Source organism: Eleginops maclovinus, chromosome 9 (assembly GCF_036324505.1).
Source record: "Eleginops maclovinus isolate JMC-PN-2008 ecotype Puerto Natales chromosome 9, JC_Emac_rtc_rv5, whole genome shotgun sequence".
NCBI classification, from domain to species: domain Eukaryota; kingdom Metazoa; phylum Chordata; class Actinopteri; order Perciformes; family Eleginopidae; genus Eleginops; species Eleginops maclovinus.
The window spans coordinates 18,876,394-18,903,252 of NC_086357.1; the positions used below are offsets into that span (position 1 = coordinate 18,876,394).

Consider the following 26,859-nt stretch of genomic DNA (forward strand, 5'->3'; position numbering starts at 1 on the left):
CATGGCATTTTAGAAGAAGACTTATGGCAAGAAAACATGTAAACGGTGCACAATATTTGAAAAATGGCTTTGCATATGTAGAACAGAATGCATTCAGCATGTTTGTTGGACATTAAGTTTACCTAAATCCTACCTCAGGTAATGTTCCATGTCGAAAATATTTCACAATATTTGAGTCTCCATTTCTGACTTGCTCAATAACCTATGAGCTTTAGTCTCATGATAGAAATATAGATCAAGAGCACAGATGTTCATGACCTCATGCAACTGCATGTTATTCACTCAACAGCCCTAAGACTCCTTTACCATCATTCAAATGTTTTTTTTAAGTATCTTTTTTATTAGGATCTTAATCTGCTGGACAGTGCCACCTATGCAAAAGGAAAGTAGCTTAGTAGGTAAAATCATGTGGATGTTGCATCCTACAGGTGAAGAAAGTCCCAGCTGCCGCAATTCAACTTTTGCACCAACTGCAGGCAGTGGTGGTTAGTGCCTTTGTCTTCCTTATTTTATTAAATATTGTTCCACCTGCAAATTACACACATTAAATGGAACATCTCTTGAAATTCAGTATGTCTTGAAATCAAACACAAAATGATAGCTTTAACTTATTTTAATGTGTTTACCTTTCTGAACATTTAGACAAACAAACATTGCCGTGACCATAAGTGTTTCCTAAAAGTAAAAATGATTTATTTGTACAGAGCTGACTCTTCTGCCAAAAGCTACAGATATGTAAAAAAGCTTGTTTAATATTAAGCACCAAAATCCGAACTTGTTAAACTACTAGTCTTCCTGTTCCTCGTGACAATTACTTTGCATAATTGAAGTGGGTGTCAATTTTCTCCTCAAACGGTTGATTCTTCTTCAATGAAACTTGTTTAAACTTATTTTGACATTTGTATACAGTCTAAATTTCTGTAACAAAGGAAGTTAGTCAAAATGTGTATTCTTGGTTAGAAGCTTTTTATTGGTTACAATAACTCATGGCAACATATCAGTATCACCAAGCCACTGTACAAATACAAAAAAAAGGTCTGGTGTGAAAAAGACTATAAAAATTATTCCATAACAAGTGATTATAATTTCACACAATAGCACTGTAAGAGAATTATCATGGCACCAAGTCCCTGGTCTTTACTGGCTTAAAACATAAAACAATAAATAAAATCAAAGAAAATGTCAGAACAGTAGGTTGTAGAGTCAAAGGGCAGTGCATTATTTTGTGATGGTGCTGTGGTGGTGACCATGTGACATAAGCAACTAGAGAGGTGATGCATCATTAAATCAGGAGACTTTAAATGTCTCATATCCAGATATTAAACCTGGAGAGTTATGCAAATGTAGTCGTCAAAATACAGCCTGAACTTGTGCATCTGTGACCTTTTCACATCTGCTCTTTGAAGTCAGACGTGTGCACTGTAGGTGACAAATCGCAATTTACATTAATCGCCTTAAAAACTTCTGCCGAACATACGGACCGAATTATTAAAAGGAGTCACAGATCTACACACAATGCCGTGAATGCATCCAATGTCGAAGCTCTGTAACACCGATGAGGTGGATTCAATGGCTCCATATCAATTGTGTAGTTATAAACTGGATGAGACTTCAGGTAAATACATCAATAATGTGAAATTAAAAGAATTCAAGCACCTTCTTGATTAATGATTGAACTGCACAGGCACGTAGAAGTGTTACTATTCCAGGATCCAGCGGCTAATACAGCTGAATTACACACAGAGCGAGGACATGATTTCCTACTGGAAATCGCTGTCAGTAATACACACAACCTCCTTCAGAGCTGTTAAGGGCTATGGTGTATTCTTTTTTATTTGATTTCAGGCAGCTCACAATGTTATGAAAGAGCAGGCAGGGTGAATTGGAATATTTTGAGATTTGGGAAAATATGCTTAGTTCCTTTCGGAGGAGTTAGGAATTATACCGCTTCATGTCTGTCCGGTAACGAGAAATGTAATAAGCTTCTGCTAGCTGCCGGCGAGCTTAGCTTAGTTTAATGATTGGAAACTGAGGGAAACAGTTAGCCTGGCTCTGACCAACGGCAACAATGCCTCCCTGTCTCTGAAGCTAAAACCAAAAGAATATCTCGTTTCTTAAATATGTAAAATGATAATTCGCCATTCAGAATAGTTCTGGCAACTTTCCTTTTTACACTTTGGTTTGAAGATGTTGAATGTTAGTTGGTGAGCCTCATTAGTCAGGCTAGCTGTTTCCAGTCTCTGTGCTAAGCTAACACACTGCTTGTTTTGGCCTTATATTTAATGGAAAGATATGGGTGTTCTTTTTATCTAACCGCCAGAAAGTAAACATTTCCCACAATATTAAAACAATTCCTCCTAAAATACATTTTGTCATCTTTATAATGGGGACACTTCTGATGTCCGGTGATTGATATAGAAACTTCCCTAATAAGCACTTGATAACACTTTGGGATACAAAAACCCATCTTGAGATCTAAGCAGTCCACCGGTTTGATCAAACAACATCTTGGGTATAAAATCAGATACTGAGATGAATTTAATTAATGGATATGCAGAAATCTGGCACTTGAGTAAAGTGAGCAATATTGTTTTTGTCACACTGACTTAGTTTTCAGTTCACAGCTCAGGGTCTGTGGATAACATTGGCACAAATGAAGAAGTAACACTTAGATCTATGTTATCCACATACATCAGCAAATCGTCCCCCAATCCCTTCCCTCCCCCCACACACACACACACCTCAACACTGATATGCAATACATATCACATCCTACACACCTCAAAGATATTCTCAGGCTAAAAACTATAACGGTTATTTTTAACATTCTCTCAAAATTGATTCATCAATGCAAAGCCAGGTAGAAGCAGCAAAAACATTTCAAAACAAAAACAGATCACTAGAATCACACTATGCCAAAGAGGGGTTTCATTGATAGCTGACTGAACCTAAATAAATACTACAAACTGTACGGTAGTACTAGAAAGCAGAATTGTAGAAAGAGTGATGTAGAAAGACTTTAAGATGCAGTATAGAGCTAAATGTGGTTGCAGTGGTTTTCTGTAAGCATGCTTTTTAGTGTTCACTAGTATCAGAGTGTGCTTCTATTGGGAAACGAAACATAAGCAATCTCTCTTATTGATAAATCTGTAAAAAGGAATAATAAGAGGAAAACATTACTGTGGTCGATGCTAGTATGACCTTCTATCAGGAATGGTATTGTAAGGCAGAATGGAGACACACTCGTGCCACATCTCACAGGAGCACAAACCCTCCTTTATCTAGCCCATTTGGGTCAAATGTTTAAATTCAGAGATAGGCACCTGAGACAGCTGATGGATAGGTCCAAATCACATACATTGTTTTGTTTTTTAATTAAGCCAAAGGAACCAAAATAATGGAAGATGTGTGATGAGAAAAGATTCAAAATCAGAGATAGCACTTCTAAGGGTAAATAAGTCACATGTGCTCAATGGTTTACATTTGTACTACAGTTCGTGAGTGCATATCTAGCTCTCTACTAAGTGTACATTTCTGTCTACCAAGTGTACTCTCTTCACAAGCAATATTTAACAGTTCATAACATGTTTTTGGTGAGGAAAAAAAAAAGTGTTAAACCATTTTAAAAATCTTTTTTTTTTTCTTTTTCTTTTTACAGGCTTGTGGTGGCACTGGTGTGATTTCAGAGCGGCTGACATGACTTCAGTTCCATGTTTTCACTCAGTTCACACCCTGTTGATGACGAAAAGGAGTTGTTGATCCTTCGGTTAAGAAAGGATAAAATGACATGGCAAACTCTGACCGATATCTTTCTTTTTCCTCTTCATCTTTTCTCGTCTCCAGCAGAGTCGCTGCTGTCCTTTATGGTCCTTTAAATATCCTCACGTATTGATTCTACTATATTTCCATACAGGCCTCAGCACCATTACAGGCTCACAGGTAGAAAACAGCTTCGGGAGAACGTGTCTCTCTTTGCGATGCTCATCTCTCCATCAGTGTCTTTTGTATGGGCAACTTAGATTCACATCTCAGCTCTAAGGAAAAGTAGATTCTATAGGCCACCGGAGACAGCAGATATTATGATGCAAAACCTATCTTCAGGACTATTATTGGGTTATCAATCATATCACACAGCTGTTGGTTTGCATGGAATGAATGTGGTCTTCAGATATTTGTGTGGTTAAAACCACAATAAAACACAAGTGGAGGCCAAGGCAGGGCCTCCAGGTAAATTAAGTTTTCTATCCTAGCCTAAAATTCAACGGTTCCTACTTTCGAGGTAAAGCTCGATTAGCAGACTAAAAACTTAAAAACACCGCTGGTTTATTTTGACATGCTCCCTTTTATCATTAACACAGCAGTGTGGCGGTTTCCTTTCAAATGAAAGACTGCGGTGAGGAATGAGAGGGGTTGTGTTGTTGAACAAACAAAAAAAAGGTGCATAGAGGATGCATGAGTTGTGTCTACTGCCTGTAACCATAATACACATACAAATGAGGAAAGTAAGTTTAGCTTGGCCAAGTTCTAAGTTTTGTCAGATCTTCGTTTGTTGATTAATGAGTGGGCTTGACATAATCAGCAAGTACCAGAAATATTGGGAAAAAATGAGCAGACTTTTTAGATTAAATGATACGCTGCAGCCTCTTAAGTCTGACGATCAGTCTGGTACTCAGATGGGACAAAATCAGTGTTTCTGGCCTTGTGTTTTGTAGTAATGTGAATATGTACACTTGAAATAAAAGAGAAAACCCCAAACATAAAAAAAAACCTCAAGGGTGGGAAATAAACTACAAAAATATATACATACACATTATATATGCATATATGATGCATATATACACACATAATGCTATATATATATACTGTCTTTATATATACATTTACATATTTCACGCCGACGCTCATGTTGTTTGTTAGTCACGGTAACAGATGCTCTTTATCGCACCCCCCCCCCACCCACCCACCCCACAAGAGAATTGGGCAAAATCTTATAATCTTTTCCTTCAGTTTTTCACAACTAATCTCTTTTTTTAATCTTCTGACTGGACAACTCTATCGAAAGGTTCTTATTTTTGTTTCTGTGTAATAGTTGGGTAAAAAAAAAAAAAAACGTCACTTGGAAAGTTAGAAAGAGTTGTACTTTCTCACAGGAGGGCAGGTCGCCTGCAGAGAGGAGAGCTGGGGGTGAGTTGAGAGGATTTGGGCAGACACAGTGTGCACCCCCTCAGGTCCAGCCCAGCAGATGAGTTGGGACATGTGGCTTGGGGGTGCAGGAGGAAGTAGGCGGGCAGTGATTGAGTACAACAGGGAAGATGTTGTTTAGTTCCAGATGCGAAGGAAACTGTCCCAGGAACCGGTGGCCACGGCCATGCCGTCTTCTGTCACCCCTAAGCAGCTCACTCTGTTGTCGTGGCCCGCGAGCACACCTGGAGGTCAAAGAAGAACATTCTGAGTCCAAAATACATTTTCTGCTTTGTAGCATGACAACTTGCACAGTCTGACCTTTATGTTCAATTTCAACTTGCTACTCGTGTCGGTTCATATCCGTTTCAGTATGCATTATATGCTACATTTTACAGCTGAATCTATAACTGCCACTGATTTTGATCATCGTTGTTTATCACAAATGCGAACAATTCCACTTCCAGGTTCCAAAATCTAAGAATTTGTAGCTTGCCTCTTGTCAAGAAATAAAGCAGAATTGACATTCATATAGTTTGTTTAATCTGTATCTTAAAACTGTTAAAAAAAATAAAGAAGTTTAAGATGTCATTACCAGCACGCTCTCCTTTCAGAGTGTCCCAGACGTTGCAGTTGAAGTCATCGTAGCCGGCCAGGAGCAGTCGGCCGCTTTTAGAGAAAGAAACGGAGGTGATGCCGCAGATGATGTTGTCGTGGCTGTACATCATCAGCTCCTGGTCGGCACGCAGGTCAAACAGCCTGCAGGTGGCGTCATCCGAGCCTGTGCCAAAGGCGTTGCCATTGGGGAAGAACTGCAGGAGAGAAAGAAATCTTAATCAAGCAGATTTCAGGATATTCTTTTTTTAATTATCATATTCTGAGGCTCCTTGACTTTCAATCCAAGGCCATTATAAGGGCATGCACCTAAGGAGTATCTTCCGTAGAAGTAGAATGATGATGACCAATATATGGACTAATGAAGCAAATTAATGTCGTCTCACATCATTTATATAGATTAGACTTATTGTTGATGCACTCAAATCATCCACAGTGCATCATTTATTAATTACAAATGAAAAAAAAGTGTTTTAAACATTGGTTTTTATAGTGTGGGCTTCTTTTAATCAGAATTGGCTTTGCAAAAGTAATAATGCTTTTTACATTTCAGTAACAGAAACAGCAGTATGCAAGACTGCCTTCATGTAACGTATCCGGTCGCGATAAAGTTAATTTTGCTGCTCATAAAAATCTTTTTAGCTACACAAGAAATCTGAGAAAATTGGAAATACTAGACTATAAAAAAGGCAAACTTGAATTTGCAATCAATCAGTGTGTGCGTGTATGTGTATGTGTTTCAGTTCTCACGGTAACAGCGTTGATGTCGGACACGTGGCCGGTGAAGGATTGCCTGCACATCCCATCACGGATGTCCCACAGCTTGGAGGTGGCGTCACAGGCTCCGGACACAAAGGTCTTGAAGTCCGGGCTCAGAGACAAGCTCATCACATCCCCTGTGTGGCCACTGAAGGAGGTGGCCTGCTGGCCTGTCTCTATGTCCCACAATGCACTGCAAAGAAGATGGTAGTTTAGATTAGGTCCTTGCACACAAGTACAACGGAATTGGGTAGCAATCCTGACGGTGCACTCACACACAACCAACAGCAATCAAAGAGGTAGAAAAAAAAGGAAAAAAAAGTCAGTAGGGCTGAACGATTTTGGAAAATAATCTAATTGCGATTTTTTTCCTCAATATTGCGATTTAATATGCGATTATTTTTTCAAGGTCCTCTTCTCATGTATTTTTCAACAAACACAAGCAATAAATCAATCGTGATTACAATCGTGAACCTCGTGAGGTAGCAACAGTAGCGAGGCACGTTCTGCACAATACCTGACGTTGAGCAGCATCTTCCTTTTTAAAGCCAAAATAATTCGAGCCGCCCCTCTTTGGTACCAAACTTCCAGCCGTGCACTCTTCTGACGAGCCTGAGGCCATTGTGCAACAGGTTCAAGCGCAGCGTTGACTTCTTTCCCTGCCTGCTCGGCTTCGCTCGGCTACGCTCGGCTCGCTCACAAGTCACGTGACCAGATCACGTGCCCAATCAAATCGCAGCCTTTGCGGTTGGAAAATCTCGTTTTGTCATATCGCCATATTATCGCAAATGCAATTAATCGTTCAGCCGTAGTAGTCAGGTGTGAGAATATAAATGCTTTTACACTCAGATATGATCTAAAGCATATGAGCTCCAATATTATTAGAACTTTATAGATTTATGTGAATTACTACAGTTTTTGTGCTATTATTGAAGTGCTTTTACCAGTGCATCTTTATCCAGCCCTCTAGAATTATGAGCCTCTATGACTGATATTGAGCCTGCTGTGCATATCTACTCTAAAGTATAAGCGTTTTAAAGAATAGCACAGATCAAAGTGTAAAATTAGCACAAAGGGAATTAAAAAGCAGCAAGATGGGGGTCAGATGGTGAGAGGACAAGATAGATATCAAGGACAGTTTATTGAAATTCAATGTGAAACGAGAATATTTCCATCATGTAAAATACTTTTATATTCTTTAAGGTGTGTGGAGCAGAGAGTAAATCTCACCAGGTGGTGTCTCCGGAGCTGGTCAGTATCTGGTTGTCGTCCAAGAAACGACAGCAAGACAGGTAACCTGGAGATGAACAGAGGTTCCACATCAGATAAGGAGAGCCTGCCCTGCCTTATCAGCGCCCCTGGGCAAGGCACTTTACTCTCAAGCTACTCGTATGGTGGCCTATCACGACTGGACTATCTCTGCTGTGCTAATCCTCCTTCACAATGTTGACTTAAGTAAGTTTTAACTAGGAGCAATTTATTTTCCTGCAAGGAATCTGATGCCAATCCTTGAGCCACAAATTGTGATTCATAATAACTAGCATTTGATCCGATTACAGCCATGAAATGTTGTTTCTTTGTCAATTTGTGTTTCTTTCCTTTTTTCATTTCAAGGAGAGACAAACCCACACACTGATCTAGTTGTGTTCAATTAAACCCACAGTGTTTGCACCAGAACACATATTGTAAACAAGCCTGTGAAAACATACGAGATCCCGTATCAAATAACAGCCTGAATATTCAGTCTGAGCTCTAAAACTACCGTAAGGCATTGAATAGGTGTCAAGGTATTGAACCAGGCATGCTGGAGTGCTGCCCTCAGGTCAGAATATGATTTGTCATGTTATTTAGACTATAAATAGCTGAGTTGAGTCCATAAATAGACTCATTTCATTAATTCATATTATTTCTCAGCTGGCACTGCGCCTACCTGTGTGTCCGGGAAGCTCTCGGGTGACACGCACGTTGCCCTCCCGGGTCTTCAGGCTGTATATGGAGCAGATGTTGTCCAGGCCTCCACAGGCCACATAGTTCCCAGAGGGGGCGTAGGCGCACGTCATCACCCAGGAAGAACGCAGCGGGATGGCGTGCATCTGAGGACGAGGACAGTCTTTAGTAAGGTAGGAGTAATGTGGAGCTTAAGAGTCAACAGCTGATACAGTTCTGCTTCTCCCCCTCTCCAGAGGAGTTAAAGAATGCATTCTTCCTTTTGTCTGGTTGGCATTTTTGCAAGATGTCAGTAAGGAACATAGTAACTTCATTATGCCATCATAAATATGAAGACAGCAGAACTTATTAAGTCCAAGAGGAAAGCACAAGACTGCTTTAGGTGGTTTTCTTCCTCCGTTTTGGATATCAAAACATCGGTATGAGCTGAAAAAAAACTATGAGGCCGGAGTGAGTTGTAGCTGATGATATCAATGGCCACATTGGTTTTATACTCCTAGGGGGATGATTAAAATAAGAGTTATATTCTCTAAACAGATTTCTCTCGAAATACAGTGGTCACTTTCACTAGTTTACCACACTAGAAAACCTCATTAATGCCATTTGGATGTAAACGTGTAACAACATATAGATCAGTATTGTGTTTAAGAGGGCAAACATCACAGCCAGCACTGTTCTTAGTGAAGCCTGACACTTGAAACATACTGTTAGTTTTTTCTTACTATACAACTATAATCTCATCCCAATACCCTCACCTTATTTGTCGTGTAGCTGTCCCAGATGATTAGCTTTCCATCTTGCGAGGCACTGACAAGTAACCTGGAAACAAGTTGAGAACAGCTCAATGAGAAGCGGTTCACATGTTGAAAAACCCACATCATCTAAATGGTACATGCACCTGGATCATTAAAAGCGATGAGAGCCAGCAGCCAGCTAACAGAGTCCTGTGCTGGACCGTTGGAAGTAGTTAAAGGTGCTCTGTCAAAAGCATTCAGTGTGAGCTCCCTACTCTTCTCTGCCACTCCCCATCTCCCTCCATCTTTCCCTCTTCCTCCCCCTCATGGTGGAAGTCTCCTCATCCAGGGAAGCCACTTTTAATGTCCCACTCCATGTAATATTCATCACCCCAGTTATGTAAAAGTCCTACTGTCGAATGGTAGGCACGAGGGGCTGGGAAAGCGCTAGGAAGACGCTGGGGTGGGGCAGCAGAGAGGGACAGCAAAAGAATTAATGCAGAGAAGACGATGAGGAGGAATCAGTCAGGAGAGAGAGATAGGTAAAGGTCTCCTATTATGCTATATTTCAACAATATATTGTAGGGCAATATCTATACAACACTTGTCTGTGAAGTGTTTTGCTCAAAATACCAAACAGATCACCAATTGTAGCTCTCTATTTCAGCCCTGCTCCTGAAGTGCTGATTCTGTGACTGTCGCTTAAAATTTTAGCAGACCTGATGCTTGCCACGCCCGTTTGAAGCGTCATGCAGCTCTCTCTCCTCTGAACGGTTTCTACCGGGAGAAGATACTCAGCTAAACGCTGCCGTGATTAAATGCCATATTATGTTCCAAACCACATCAAGCATTATTTCTGAAACACTTCTCAGTGTTTACCACCAGAACAGAGACATTATATGTGTTATATATATATATATATATATATAACAACGCTAAGTCCCTCCTGCATACATCCTGCACAGAGGTGCTGCGGAGGGGATTCAGCTCATGACTGTATATTGCGGACGATAGGTTGGGACGTGTCACGTGGATGGGACATTGCCAGGAGTTCAATGTAAAGCCAGCCCACATTTCCGATATGACGGCATAACCGAAGCAAATCTGGATCAGCCCGTTTGTTCCCCCGTTTTTAGGGATGTGGGTAAGGAGGACAAGAGAGAGGGTTGTATTTTCTGACACTTTGTGAGTCTCCTTACACACCGGGGACACATATGTATGTATAAAAGACATCAAAAAGTGCATTTTGCATAATAGGGGACCTTTAAGGATGGTGCAGATGAAGAAACGGCTGAACCCCTCCCTCCCTCTCTTCCTGACTGGGTGTTTCCGCCTCTCCAATGACAGGAAGTGGTTTGACGGTGCTACGCTACAATCAAGAGGAGAGCCATCACGCTCAAATGTCAGTGGCTGTATACACAATAAACACTGGCCTCCTGCAGGGTCACCCAGAGGGTGCTAGGGACACACACACACACACACACACACACACACACACACACACACACACACACACACACACACACACACACACACACACACACACACACACACACACACACACACACACACACACACACACACACACACACACACACACACACACACACACACACACACACACACACACACACACACACACACACACACACACACACACACACACACACACACACACACACACACACACACACACACACACACACACACACACACACACACACACACACACACACCATATTTTTGCAGATCTAAAATGTTACTTTACACTATCTTTGATGTTTTTTCTCATATCTTTTATTGATAAGAACCAGTGCACTTCATGCATACTATTGGTAAAATACAATCCTTAGTGCTCATAATTTCAGCAAACCGTTAAAAAGGCAGTCTGTAAGTTTTAATGAAGTGACAACTCCATGTTAGCAGCCACACTTTCACTGATTGATTGTGAATTGCCTCAACATTAAGATAAAATAGATTGTTAGATCTTACAAACTGCATCTTTAAGGAAATATTAAACAGGGTGAGGAGGCTGCCTGTCTCTGTGCCCAGCTGATATCATTCCTGTGCTCTGAGTGAGGGCGTTAAACAGTGCTAGCGCTAAGACAGAGGTTCAGTAGTAGTGGAGGTGGCGGTAGTGACAGTCACTTATGGTGTATTAGTCATATTAGTAGAACAGTAGTTGTAGTAGTAGTGGTAGTAATAGTAGTAGTGGTACTGGTAGTAGTATAGCCCCACACCTGGGACTGCCGTCACTGCCCCAGTGCATTGCATTGGGAGACAGATGGACAGAGAGAGAAATAAAGAGTGACACAGACATATTAAACACATACATAATAATTATAGTAAAACCAGTCATATAAGCAGTTGGAACCCCATCATTAAAAAGGCAAGAGTATCAGAGTGTATCTGCAGGGAGAGTTTTTGATCCTGATTTGCTGACATAACTGAAGTCATGCTACACTCCTTAACAAACCTAGATATTAGACATTACCTATGCAAACATTTAAGCAGCCGAGTCATCTTTACAAGACAGTGATTAAGCCAATGCCAGATGCCAGTGGATTTTATTGTGAAATTCCTGCACTGTGACTGTAAGGTGTGTCCAGGTGTCTTAGCTCTTGGTGGCACTTGTTTGCGAATTCCCAGCATACTGTAGATCTTGACAGTTAAAGCAGTAGTGCTTAAAGTCTCATGCTCAACTCAAAATATCACCGGCTCAAAGGGAAGTATGACTTTCAAATATGTATGTTCAAGGTATGAAAAGCCCCCCTTCCCCCAACATTTAACACAATAACAACATATTTATTTATTAACATATTATTTTCCTATCCTGGTGTTTGATAATAATTTGTTTCCTGTAAAATAACCACAGTACCTGGAGTCGCTCCCCCAGTGCATTGCATAGATCTTGGCCAGGTGGCCCCTGAGAGTGCGTCGCGTCCGCATCTGTATCCGGCCCACTGAGTCCAGACCAGCTGTGATCTGCCAAAACACAGGAAGAAGCGTCAGCAGTGTCACTCGAGGCCCACACACACACACACACACACACTTATCATTACAAACAAACACACACACTTATCATTACAAACAAACACACACACTACACCGCACTGGACAGTGGACTCTAGCTGAGGCAGCAAAACCAGGTCAAGATAACACAAGAATAGACAATGACCAAAAATAGTGACGCTAATATATGTGTATAATGTCTATGAAGTACTTGTGTGGATTCAGTGTAGTGTTTTTCCTATAAATTATGATGGAAACAGCTGCCAAGCCAACAAAGGAACAAGTTACATTCAGTTTCAAATAGCCTTTTTTTATTGTAACATTACTTACTGGCAAACGGGCATATGGTAACTTTGTGTTTAACGCTCCCTCCTGGTGCAAAATATAGCAATTGTTGAAAATGTGTACAAGAAAAAAATACAGCTAATTTTTTTGTACACATTATTATATATGTGGAGAAGAAGACTTACCTGTGACAGAGTGGAGTCGCTGCAGGCTTTCCTGGCATCCTGCGACACAAGAAAACAAATATAATCATTTTGAGATCTCAGGTTGTTTTGTCACTCTACAGGCGAACACACAGAGTGGAAAAAATATGCCTCAAAAGGTAATGGCAAAAAAATACTTACGTATAAGTGCTACAAGTACAATAACATGCGTTTTAACTTATTGCAAATCAAAGAAACTAAATATCCCGGTGATCTTAGAATAATTACAAAGCAAATACTGACAATAATGCATCAGTTCCCACAATAAAAAATGCTATACGCTATATTTCCAGTGTGTCACCGTCTCATCTGAAACGGCATGAGTCACAGCTCGAGAATATACCGTGGCACACATACGATGCACCAAAACACGTATAACATACACGTCAACGTAAACAAACACAGAAAACGTTGCCGTACCCGGATCTGATTGCGTAGTTGCTCGGCTTCCTGCCGCAACTGTTCCAGCTCGCTCATTGTCCCTCTGTGATGTGTTCAGGCCACGCTCCGCTCCAAATCCTTACTGGGCTGGGAAAACACAAGTGCCTGCACGCATACACACACACACTCACACACCCACACACTCTCAGACTCACACACGCTTTACCAGCTGACACCTGCAAGACAGAGAGACAGAAATACTATGAGTTCACTGGGCAGATGGAGAGTGAAGGACGAGAAGACTTCCATCCGACAAACATAGGTATCCTGTATGGGCTCAGACCAAAGGAGGGTGCTGCAGAGGGTGGGGCTGGGTGGGGGCCTGGAGGGGGGGCTGGCTCTTCAAACACCCCCAGTCTGGTTCAAAAGGCCATCTGAGCCCGGCTCTGACCTTTCCTGACTCAATCAGCCTTTTGTGTTGTTGCATTGCGCTGTTTACTCGGCCAGCCCCAAAGAGCCTTGAATGTGTTTGTGTGTGTGTGTGTGTGTGTGTGTGTGTGTGTGTGTGTTTATCTTGAATATTTATTGGATAATATATACAAGTGAGAAAGAGAACATGTACAATTCTCTTGTTATAGTAAACAGAAGTAAGCACAACAAGAATAAGCAATGGAAAATATGTTATTAAACTGAAACTAAACAAAAAGGATATCTTTAATATAAAAAAAACAAAGTGTAACCTTATTGCATGGTTAAAAAAAATGTATGTAATAAAAAAATAAGACTAAAGTAGTATAATGAATATGTAGCTACAGACCTCCGAGACATTATACCTGCTCTAACAAAAACAAAAACTGAAACAAGCAAAAACACTGTTAAAACTTCAATTAAACTAAAAACAAATTCAAAATTCAGAACTATTTTAACCTGGGTGCAAATATGAGTGTGTGTGTGTGTGTGTGTGTGCGTGTGTGTGTGTGTGTGTGTATGCATACATCGTGAGCATTTACTTTAATGTGCGTCTGGTTAAGGTATGCCATGTATCTGAACATATGTGAGTGTGTGTGAGTGTGTTTGTGTGTCACTTCCTTTACCTTGGGGAACCTGAATGTGGGTCACAGAGCACTTAGACACTCCTCAGTAATGTTTGGACCGCGCCCCCCACCCCCCCTTCAACCCCCTCTGCTCATTTTCCAGGCTGCTTTTTTACAGTCTGCTGTCCAGAAGTCTAACCCTCGGAGATTACATGTTCAATTCCATTTTCTATAATTCAACAATTACACGGAGTCCAGCCCTTCCTCTCCACAGGAAGTCGTGTTAATGCAAAGAGGATGTCGTTTGTGTCGCTTTAATCCTAATTTTGCAGGCTTTAAAACCATTGGGAACCAGTCGCTTAAAGAGATCCCCCATTGTAGCCATGCTCCATACCCCTCTATTTCAGCCCTGTTCCTGAAGTGCTGATTCTGTGACTGTCACTTTCAATTTGAGCTGACCACGCCCCTTTGATGCAGCTCTCTCTCTGAAGAGAGACGTTTCTAACGGAGAAACTCAGCTAAACGCTGCCGTGATAAAATGCCGTATTATGTTCCAAACCACATCAAGCATTATTTTTGAAACACTTCTCAGTGTTTACCACTAGAACAGTGACATTATATGTAATATATATACACACCACAATACAAGTCCCTCCTGCACACATCCTGCTGAATACACACAGAGAGCTGCTGCGGAGGGGATTCAGCTCGCGAATACATATATTGCGGACGATAGGTTGGGACGTGACACGTGGGCGGGACATTGCCACGAGTTCATTGTAAAGCCAGCCCACATTTTGGTCATTATGTCATAACCGAAGCAAATCTGGATCAGCTCGTTTGTATCCCCGTTTTTAGAGATGTGGGTAAGGAGGAAAAGAGAGACGGTTTGTGAGTCTACTTACACACCGGAGACACATATTTATGTATAAAACACAGCAGAAAGTGCATTTTGCATAATAGGGGACCTTTAATCACCACAAAAAAGAGAAACCAAAATGATTTTACTAAGAAGTTACTGAGACAATGATTTGATGTGTACGCTGCCACCAGTTGTCTCTTAAAATGACACTGTGGATGTTTGAAAAGCTGCTCTTCTAGATTCTTGGTTCTCTTGGTTTGGCCGTTGTGCCTCTGCTCTGTAAGAGAGGATGCTTTGGACTGCTCATTGAGGACTCTTGTCTCAGCCAGGAAAGTCTTTGACAGTGATGAGGCATCAGGGGCAGCGTGCGTTGCAATGCTTTCAGCTGCCTGGGAGTGACGTCACTCTCTCCTCCGGCTGACGCAACCCCCCTGAAGAGAGGCTCTCAGCGTCAGCTCGCCTGTGATGTGGTGCTGATGACTGCCATAGATCTATTATACGGTATGCCTCTGAAATCTGCCACGTCACACACACAGCGCCTTGTGGAATACCAAAACACCCAATCTGACCTTCTATCCTTAATGTTTTTGATCAATGTTGTCTGCCGGGGGCTTGTGTAGTGGAAGGCGGTGGCGCACACAAGAAAGATGAGGTAGAAAATGATGCAGGTGTGATGGAGTTAGATGCAGAAAAAAAGATGATGTGCTTTCTATTCAGTTTAAATATGACAGCTCTGGTATAATTCCCTCGCGACGTTTCTTCTTTACATGGGCACTAAGTCATTCAGAAACCAAAACAGGTCATTCATTCCATCTTTAGTAAATAACCACACATCAACTAAAGCCATCAGAAGCTGACTGGTCCCTACAAAAGGACTAGATCAAGTTTACCTTTCACAATAATAGATCTAAAACTCAGTGAGCTGTGTGCCTTTTCTCTACACTGGAGTCATGAAGCCCAGAGCGAGGAACAGGACCAGGGCGACAAAGACAGAGCTGTGTGTCGGAGCGGCCCATTGTTTAGAGCAGGGCTGCCAGATAGTGCTGCTTGGCACCACCGCAGTCTCTGAGAAAAGCCATGGGAGGCTATAACTGCTGCTTATGACACCAAGCTACCACCCAACATGTTCAGTCTCACGCTGGAGCTCCCAGCAGGGAAATATTGTGTGTGAACTGGGAACAAACAGCCGCCATCTGCATGAAGCTGCGAGGATGCAGAAACTAAGAAATAGGGATATTGGTAAGGGCTTCGCTGAATGTAAATATTTAGAACACTATAGCAATTATTGAGGATCTTTTCTCCCAGATGGATAGAGAAAAACGCATTCAATACGTCGTCAAACTACCTGTTGCAGATAAATCTCTCTATTTAACAAACTGGTCAATGAAAAGAACTGGCTTTAATTAAAGAATATACAGCCCCGGAAAAAAATAGGAAACCACTTCAGCATTTTCATTTTCTCTTTGACTTAAATGATTTTTAAATTTTATTCTATAAACTACTGACAATTTGTCTCTGTGTTGACATCCAACAAACACTGGAATGGCTCCCAAACATGTAGAGATAAAGATTTAAGAAAAGTTTGGAGTGGTCTCTTAATTTTTTCCACAGCTGTAGTTAGTCTCATAACATCTATCATCATAAAACTTAAAAAGTTATCTGTAATTAAGTAAAGACTGATCAATACTTTTCAAAGTTCACCGCAATAAAAAGGAAAAATAAACCAAATACAATTTGAAAAAAAAAAGAGAAATTAATTACACAATTTAAATAAAAATAAATCATATTGAATGAAAATCAAGCTTTAAAATGTCAATATCATTATAAAAAACGTATAAAAACTTAAGTCACTTGAATTAAAGTGGAAATGGTATTTGTATGACCTGATTAATCAAATTAATTCATTACAAACTATTTTGGGCAATCTTCACAGCTTCCAGTTTTTAAATGAGAATACAGCCCCAGAAAAAATTGAGAGACCACTTCAGCATTATCATTTACTCTTGTTTCATTATTTATAGGTATGTCTGAGTTAAATTATTATTTGATTGTATAAATGACTGACAATTCTTCTCTGTGTTGTAATTCAACAACCATTGGAATGGCTGTCCTACATGTAGAGATAAAGATTTAAGAACATTTTGGAGTGGTGTCTTAATTTTTTCAGGAGCTGTTGTTGCTATTCAGTAGTACACTGGATCTTTAGCCTACAATTAATTAATCAAGGAAGTAGTTGGACGATTTATTGCCCTATCAGAGGATTGCATATACTCGTTTTGTATGCAAGCAGTTTTTACATCTTGTTCATCTTTCAATATGTTGTAAATTGCTGCAGCACATCCTCAAAAGTTTAAATCCAGGTTAACAATGATTGTAAAAACAATGTTCATCACACTGGCATGCAACCTTTCACTTTCCTTTTTATACCACTCAGGGAGATCTCTCTCTCTGCATTTCACTTTCTGTCTGACTTCTCCATAGTAAGTTCATTGTCACTCAGAAGTCAATAGTGGGTGGTTGCAATGATGAAGCTTGGTCACATTATATACGTTAGAGGAGACACTGCCGCTTCAGTGTGTCTCTCTGCTGGCTCAATGAGACCTCAAACCCAAGTGAAAACATACAACCATAAAGAGAGTAAAAGAGACACCTGGACAAGAATCTAATTAGATCTAGCACTCATCAGCGCGTTTTGAAATTAAACGAGACCTTCTGCTCCTTCAGGGTCACATACAGTAGAAAGTCAGTCACATCTGCCTCCATCGTGAACAAATACTGTGGAACCGAGCAGCAGGAGGGGCAGGCAGTGCAGCTGCACCCAGAGCCACAGGGGCCCAACAACATGAAATGGTCAGGAAGTTAAGGAATTAACAATACGCACTGCCAGGTCTAATCAAATTATTGCACAACGGTCCACTGTTAGCACTTAACACTGGCGTTTACAGCAAGGTCATCATATTTATCAATCTCATATTCTATTAATTGGACACAGTTATTATTTTGCATGCAAACTTGGAGATTTCGCTCTCTTACTTGAATATTTTACTGATTTTAACCAAGTACCTTGTTAAATGTCACGATGTGTTTAATAAATGTTTGGTCACAAGGCTCTAACCAAGTGAAGTAAATCCCTTTTTTGGGCTTTTATTGAACGAAAACCAGATTATTTACAGTACTTTATCAGGGCACTTTCAAATGTATGATACAGCTAGAAGATACTGAATATGTTCAGGTATTCATCAGATGATCGAGTTTAAACCTTGTTGACATCTTACAACAAACAAAAAGAAACCTACACTTACGCCTGATCCTGCCCACATAGTTCCTATCTGAGAGGCCATTCATGAGTGTGTGTACTGAATCTAAATTATGGCTCAGTGTGTGAAAGTGAACATTGGATGTAGCAGGGCAGCTCCACCAGGTGTAAACTTGTTCAGGTAACACACTGACTATTCCAAACATCCGGAGAATGGAGGAAATACGTGATGAGATTCCAGTAAGTTAAGGAGTCACATGTTATCCTCCTCTTCAGCTGACAGATGTTCGTATTACATCATATACGCGATTGTTTAAACATAAACTACAGACAGATGGTGAGTGAATGTGTGATGGGTGTAAGACCTGCTTTGGTCACAGGTTTCGATTCACTTACACCAGACAGTCACACAATCACACATAATGTAGTCACATACCATTCCTAACCAAACTAACCCTAAGTGACATTGATAATCTGGAGTGAACCCTGACCCTTTCAGCAGAAAGATAAAGATTTCCTGCTTGTGCATATTTGGTCAGGTCATAAAGACTTCCGGCTGTTGTTTTGCCGTTACCACAGGTTAGTCTTTCTGATGTTTGCTAACACACAGATGTAAAACAGGAAAATGTAGAGCTTGATGATTCAGTACATTAGGGTTAGGTGGTATGGTATTGGTTATCATCATATCAAATAGGGCCCCAAAAATATTGTTTTTCCCCCTTAAAAACGATATCAACTGGGGTGGAATTTTGAGTTATTCAATTTATAAAATAAAATAATGTTGGAAATTAAAATCCTTCATCAGTTTATAGTCTTCATTTTAGCAGTGTATTAAAAGCTGCAGAATAGCAGAAGCACATATTCGAACATATGAATGAACATCTCGTGTAGCCCACCTATTGTCCCTGACATCAACGTAATAATAATGGAAAACATTATGCAAAGTCACATTTAAATATACAAATCATTCAGAATGCAATAACCCTCTTTCATTTTTTGGTTCTCAATATAAAAACATTTAAAAAAGCGAGTTTGAGTTAATCACTTGGTTCTAAAATGTATGATTTTAGAATATTAATCATTTTGGGAACATCATTTTACATAATGATAGTAAGTTAAATTTCAAAAGGCATACCATACATTTATATTTTAATGTAATGAATATTTCATTGAGCATTTGGCATTTTAGATCGATAGACATTATATCTACTCTCGATCGATGAATTGATTAATCTGTTCAGATTTAAAATATTTACTACAGTAAATGAAAATTATTCATTATAATGAAATATATTATAAATATGCATTTGATTATTCTAAATGAACAGCGCAGGTTGCTGCTTGTCCATCTTACCTACATAATATAAAATTAACATGATGTATTTTTTGTCAATCATCATACTATCCCTTTTTTTAAATTAGGCAATTATGAAAGAGCAGCATGTCTAAACTAGTCAAACTTCCAGGCATGTGCAGACCAGCACCAAATAAGCTGCAGATTGACTAGATGATCACAAACTGTAACTTCACGCTGTATATCATGTCAACAACAACAACAACAACAACAACAACAACAACAACAACAACAACAACAACAACAACAACAACTCCTGTCATGATGTACTATATGTCAACAGCCAAGGAGTACTCAGATGTTGTACTTAAGTAAAAGTAGAAGTACCAAAGTGTATGAATAATATGTTACAAGAAAAAGTCCTAAATTTAAAAAGTTACTCAAGTGAAAGTAAAAAAGTACTGGCATCTAAATAAACTTACAAATATAACAATAAACTTTAAACAAATTAAAAGTACTCATTTTCCAGATTGGCCCATTTCACAGTCATATATATTGTGCTTTTTGATTATAATTATTGATGTATTGATGGGTTTCTCAAGCTGGTCAATGTGGAACTAATTTTATTTACATAATCTACTGCTTGGTAGCATGTTTAGTCCTATTTAAGTGTTGATCATATTGTTGATCATTAATCTATAATTGAAAAGTAACTAACGAGGTGCTACACAAATGCAATGGGTGAAAGTACTTACATTTACCTCTGAATTGTAGTCGAGTAGAAGTAGAGTAACATATAATGCAAATACTCAAGCAGAGTACACGTACCTCAAAATTGTATTCAAGTACAGTACTTGAGTAAATGTACGTAGCTACTTAGCACCACTGACTGTAGGTTTAATGGACATGTGTATATAGATATGTATGAAATGATAAGAGAGGAGATACATTGCTGATACAGGCAACAAATTGTAGGAGCCTCGCGCCCCGTCACGCTACCAGTTGCCGCTCGCATGAAGGCGGACTGCCATGTATATTTAATGGAAAAGAGAAGGGGGGGGGGGGAAAGCTACGCAAAGGGTGTCGTGCAACCTCAAAAGAGAAGGCATATCTATAAAATTGTCTCAGAAAAAATATGTGCCAACCAGTGAAAGCTCCCATAGTTACGTGACAGTCGTTTGACAGCCTGAAAAAAAGGCCGCGTTTAGATAGCAGTGAATTTTCAGCTTTGCTTAGTTAGAGGCAAAAAAAACTGCATTCAAACAGGCTGCGAACAGTTATTTCAATAGCTTCATTGACGCTGACAGCACTGACAATATTTCAAACTCAGGGGCATTGTTTGCACCTCACCTTCAATATAAAAACAAACTAACCCCGCCGCGAGCAAAGCAGGAAATAGCCTGAAAGCCTCCAAAATATCAAGGCAAGACTAACACGTCCTTACCTGAAACAGGCTTTTTTGTCTCTGTCCGTCCTTCCGATTCGAGTCACACTGATCCGTGTTCACACATCAACCATGGTCCCAGCTGTGAGAGAAATTGCAAAGGCAGACGTGTTAATTTTAAGACAATTTATTCGGTTTAAAGGGGCAGAAGCGAGAGTGACTCTGGTCGGATTAGACTAAAATTTTTCACCAAGCAAGCTAATCACCACACCCATGAAAGTGGGAACATGGCAACAGCCTACACTGAGGGGTGCGCGGTGATGAATATATCAATGCTTTCAGTTTTATAACCAATACGATATGTAATAACACAAGGATCCCTTATAATATTGCATTATATTTATGTCAGTACTACACAACAACCGGAATGACTTGTATTTAAGCTCGGGAGAATGTCTGAAATGTATTGTGTTACCTACGGCTAGAATGGTACCGTCCGTCAGCCCCCTCAACAAAAAGGAACCGAATGGGATACAGGAAACAAATTTTAGACCATAAGTGTGCTGTAGTAGTGATTAAAACGGACTCCACAAAAACACACTTTAGTCCAAAACTCTTCAAATTCTGTACCCTGAATAAATCAGGAGTATCTGCAGTATAAGTATCCCAACTGTAGGTGAGAAGAGTACAGTATTTTGATTTAGTCTATAATTATAATCTATTACTAATTGTGTCTTTTCTCTGTGATATGTCACCGTTATTGTTAGCATACCTGATTGCTTATTGTTTTGCATATCAAATCAGTTGCACAACATACCAAAGTCGAACTACAGAAGAGCCTCTATATATGGCCCATGTTTTGTGCCCACCTTAGGCTGTGTGATTTTGTGAGGAGCATTTTCACAATTTACATTCTTTAAAATAAACAGATTCATCCATAAGAAAATTATAAGCTAAAAAATTGAAGAGGTTTTTATGGCAGACTCTCCGTTTGTGAGGGGCAGTCACTATTTTATAACATTTGAAAGACAAATTATGTTTCAGGTAATGAATAAAATAATGAATTACAACAATAAATTAAGCAATTGTAGTTTTTTGCAAGCATGTCATTCTTATAATGGATACTCTTATTCAAGGTATATTCAGTATTTAAGACATTAACTTTGTCTAGCTATGAGGTTTTGGTTGTGCCAGGAGACAGCTGTGCCAAGTCTCACCCTGGCACACCACGGTTGGCCTGCAGTTGGCTCATTGAAAAAGATACCTCTCCATTAGGACAGGATGAATTTTTAATGGAGCCAATGAAAGGGAGCAGTGGGATAGGCTTTTTCATATCTCTGCACGAGCCACAATCAATGGAGGGAAGATGAAAGTTGCCCAGCCCTCGGTTTCCTATCGGAGTGGCATGGGGTCAGATTAAGTCTAATTGAATTCACACACAGCAGTAGTTTAGGTGTGTCAGACCAATTTCCCCCTAAACACATTATGAGGATTAGGATTAGCAGAAACATATGTTGTGGTTTGTATGTCATCAGTGCAGTTTGGAAAATGGTAGTTCTTCAAAACATTATTAAATACAGCATTGCATGGGTTGTGTGTAAGTTTCTGGACAAAAATGTGTTTATTAATTCCTTTATACTAGACTCACTGAATAAGAATGAATACCCTCACATACAATTATTGGACGTTGGAGGATACTGAATCATAACCACAAATTTCGCAGAAAAATACTCCTTATAGCCTCATCATGACATCAGAAAAACTGAACGGTTATACTGTTATTGTTAAATGTACAATATGATAAAAGCTGATGCAATAACATGTTTTTGTCTTAACTTGTCTTAAAGATGACACAGTCTTGCAGTAGCACAAGCTTACTGTTGTGTCATATAGATGATCAAAGGGAGATGCTACCTGCAGATACAATTTGACTGAAGTCATACACTATTTTTCAGTTAACAGGTATTTTCTTACTTCAATATGTTATAGCCTTTCTGGACCACAGATTGATTAAGAGGGACATTTAAAAAAAAAAAACACACAATAAAAAGGAAACATCTCTGCTGTTTGCCTAGTTAGTGAAAATTGTGAATTAATTAGCCAGCTGAGAATCAGAGTCAAGGTGTCCAAAAGCACATCCATGGCCAATCGGGTCCCTTAGCCCATTGCTTGGCAACTAGAGAGAGGGAGGGAGTACGTTGACTCTGTAAAAATAGCACATCAATAGCCTGGTGTCTGAAAAAAAAGAAAGACACACATGTTGGTGAGGCTATAAATAGCCTCCTGGAGCCTGGAACAGGTATGGTGTACATTATCAGAACTGTATATTTGCGAAGGAATGAGACGCTTTTGCATCAATGCAAATGTGCGTGGGTCGTGCGGTAAAGTACAGTAACAGTCAGGCAGCTGAATGAAATCATTTGAATGTGAGGTAGGCTTTAGAGCTTTGGTATCCGTGTATTACTGTCTAAATAAAGCCTAAAACTAACAACAGGTTGGCATTTGTAGACAGCAGTTTTCTTCATCCTTCTGTCTGCCATGATATTTTGCATAGATGCAAATTTAGTCTCTGCTGCCATTATACATTTTAATATACTGTAATATGTTATCAATAATGTGCATAAATATGTTTGCTTGCCAGATTTTATGACAGTTTAATAGCTTACATGAAAAACTTGGATGATGTATGATCTTTTTATATCATCTCATAACTACATCCACGTATTGTTTAAAGGGTTAACAACCAGCAGGATGCTTTATCTTCTCTTTACATGTTATCTCATCACTACAATGTCACATTGTTAAAACGGGTTGTACACACGTGTCCTTTGTGTAACGGAGGAGTAGAAATCGTGTCCAAAAATAGACCTATCATGTCCAATTCAGTTTCACAGAACAGCTAAAAAATGGACCCAATACGTGGGTGATCGAATCAAGTGAAGATAATGGGACGTCAATCTGAAGCAGCTCCTCAATGTCTATTTTTTTATCTGCACGTTCCCATTTTTTGCCCACATACAGAGACACTCCCCGACGACCCCCATGTAATACTTCCACTGTATCAAAGGCAATTAAAAGGTGTAGCAACAGTAGAACCTTAAAAGGCTTTATCAGGGCCGTCTTATCCACCAGACATCTCCCAGGGAGGCTGGCCGTTGCCAGGGTAACCCTCACAAATGGCAACTGACGTCAAGAAGGTAGGAGAAATACCAGGGAGAGCCAGAGCTGCTATGCATAATGGATTATTGAAAAAAGGGCCCTCTTGAAGAGTGCAAAGTGACTTAAAATATGCGTGCCTTGCTGGGCTCACACACCATATCTCTCTCTCTCTCTGTGTGATGAGGAAAATAGATGTTGACAGTTTCAGGGTTTTACTTGCTGACTTGCACAGCTTGGGCTTGACTAGCCCAATTGAAATTATCCATCGTGAATCAAACACTGCTGATGAACTATCTCTTTAAACAACCCATTGTCTTTTTGGGAAATTGTAAATCTGTTTGTAAATATTATTACTCTTGTGATAATGGCTTATGAGTGCTGCTCTGTCACGATGCATATTTGCACTCTCTAAAAAGGATAAACCTCCCTCCACTGTATTTGAATTAGAACGTATGGCTAGTTTGACTGCATCTGAACTAAAAAAAGAGAGTTCTGGCACATCAGCTATTCCCTTCCCCAGAAGATCTTCTGTTGGACACGTAACAAGAATCCATACCGACATTCAAGTGTAGCTTCTCAGAAGAGATCACTTCAGATCATGTGTAAATCCAGAGCATAGCTACCAGCAGTTTGCTCTGTCCCTGTTTCAGGTTCTTGTCTAATCTCTGGGCAGTTGTTGGCCCATGAGAGACTGTCACAGCGGCAGCTTTGTGAAGAGCCCTCATCGTTTCTGTGATAATGCCTCTCATGTTCTGTTGGACTCACACTATCGGGACACCGATTGTGGAGTCAGGCTTGCTGATGGCAAAGGCCAAGCACTGTTGCTGTCCAAATGAATACAGCATAACAGAGGCATGTACACGCAGCAGTCTGGTGTCTTATTCTGAACTTCAGTAGGGACATCAACAAATGAGTATTAGAATATCGTTGGAATCCATTGAACAAAAAATCCTAGCACTTAAAAGTGTTCTTATCATGTGATAAAAAGTCTTAGACTCCTGTTTTTCTCCTTCAGAGAATACCATAAAGAAGAATATTGTCCATTATGCTGTAATGGCGTTGAGTTAATGCACAATGAATCAGCTCAAAAATAAAGATGTTGTGAAGTATTAACATTCAATCAGATGATCAAGTGTTTACAGCAAGAAAGTAAATCATACCATGGACTGCTTTCATTAATATAACATTTAGGTTACTAAGAGGTATGTTATTAATGATAAAAACAGCTTAATGCAATATCCAATCGTTAGAAAGACCATCCTGTGACTAAAAGGCAACATAAAAATGTGTTCATACCCACCTTTATTATAATTTGCCCGAATGTATGCACCTGTTACATGTGTAAAATGTACATAAGAGAGTCAATTAACAGCAGAATGATAGAAGAGAGGTTTATAGCTTTTTGTTTCAGAGACAAGCTGCAGAGGAAATGTGCAAAGAGAAGAAGTGAGAGTGTTTCAGTCCAGGGGAATCCCAGACACTTCTGTAAATCAGAGGTGCAACAAGCAACATAAAGCATGAACTAACATGCTCTGAGTTTCCAAAGAAGTGAATCACACAAGCCTTGCATGGGATTTTTTTTTAAGGGAAGCGAGGAACAACTCTAATGTGCTAACCATTTTCAAATGCATCCTGTTTTAGCTGCGACTAATAGGACACCAGATGATCATTAATTTATTACCATGAACCCACAATGCATTTTAGTGCCACCCAGGTTCAGAGCACGAAATAAGACATTAACTCCTAGTCACCTGAATAAGCAAGTATAACCTTTGATGATAGGTCCGTTTAATAAGCTCACAGCCAAAATACCAGCCACCAATGTTTCCTGTTACTGTAGTTCTGCAGTGGTGACTTAACTGTTAGCTTCGGTCCACACCCATATCGGTTTTAACTGAAATGAGGCTCCGAGTGCACATTGAAGGGCTTCCTTTGTGCTTGTCTTGAATAAAAATATTATTTCAAACTGGCTACTTACTTTTTACCAAAATATACATTTACTTTCATTTCAAATTAAAATTATGAACATATCCAGAGGAAACATCAGACAATGTGCACACTAATGCATACTCCAAACCTCTAAAATTAGGCAAATAATCAAAGCTTTTCTACCTTTTCCAGTTCAGATGAGTAGCAGACGGATTGTTTTCTGCATACGTCCTAAATTGCTTGGATTATGAGTCGGACAGAGCGCTGTCGTTTCAGTTCTGCCTTTCAGCTGAGATGTTGCTGGGAGGAGCAGTAAATGCAGAGAGAGAGAGAGAGACTGAGCTGGAGTATGAGGTAGAGAGCTGCTGAGTGGGAGGGTGAGCATATGGGCGGCATGGCGGTTTGGAGATGGAGTAGTATTTCTATTAAAGGGACAGATATTTTGGTCTGTAATATTATAGTGATGGACGTTACAAGAGAAGTTACAGAAATCTTTTGTTATTTATCCAAAGCATATTCAAATACAAAGTTAAGTGGTTAAATCGCAGGTACAAATAGTATCTAACCAAAGGCTGAATTCAATTTATCTGCTTCAGTGTTAGATTCCTTCTCAGTACATGCTACTTTGTCAAATCAAAATATAATTTAACAAATGAATGTGTTGCATTATTTTAGGATGCAACCCATTACAGAGGATGTCAAATGGAATTGGAAATGTATTTGGTGAATAAGAAGCTTTTTAAAATTGTCACTGCATTTACATTTTTTCAATGGCTTTTGATACTTGAGTGACCGAGGGAAAAAATCAATAAAGATTAGAAATC

At 39.7% G+C, this 26,859-nt stretch overlaps 1 protein-coding gene across 2 annotated transcripts; it reads right to left on the reverse strand.

The window, feature by feature from the left end:
* Window positions 1-949: 949 nt before the first annotated feature.
* On the reverse strand, window positions 950-26,374 carry LOC134869643 (guanine nucleotide-binding protein subunit beta-4). Of its 2 annotated transcripts, XM_063891463.1 has the most exons (11): window positions 26,219-26,374; window positions 21,008-21,089; window positions 13,157-13,353; window positions 12,719-12,757; window positions 12,115-12,221; window positions 9,258-9,321; window positions 8,486-8,648; window positions 7,786-7,852; window positions 6,547-6,748; window positions 5,777-5,993; window positions 950-5,426 (listed from the first exon to the last, which is right to left on the reverse strand). In XM_063891463.1, the coding sequence occupies exons 3-11, from the start codon at window positions 13,211-13,213 to the stop codon at window positions 5,320-5,322; spliced, it is 1,023 nt and encodes a 340-aa protein (XP_063747533.1). In that variant the 5' UTR covers window positions 13,214-13,353; window positions 21,008-21,089; window positions 26,219-26,374; the 3' UTR covers window positions 950-5,319. The 2 variants fall into 2 exon arrangements, with proteins under 2 accessions (XP_063747533.1, XP_063747532.1); XM_063891462.1 differs by lacking the exon at window positions 26,219-26,374 and having other exon boundaries at window positions 21,008-21,197.
* Between the last annotated feature and the right edge of the window lie 485 nt (window positions 26,375-26,859).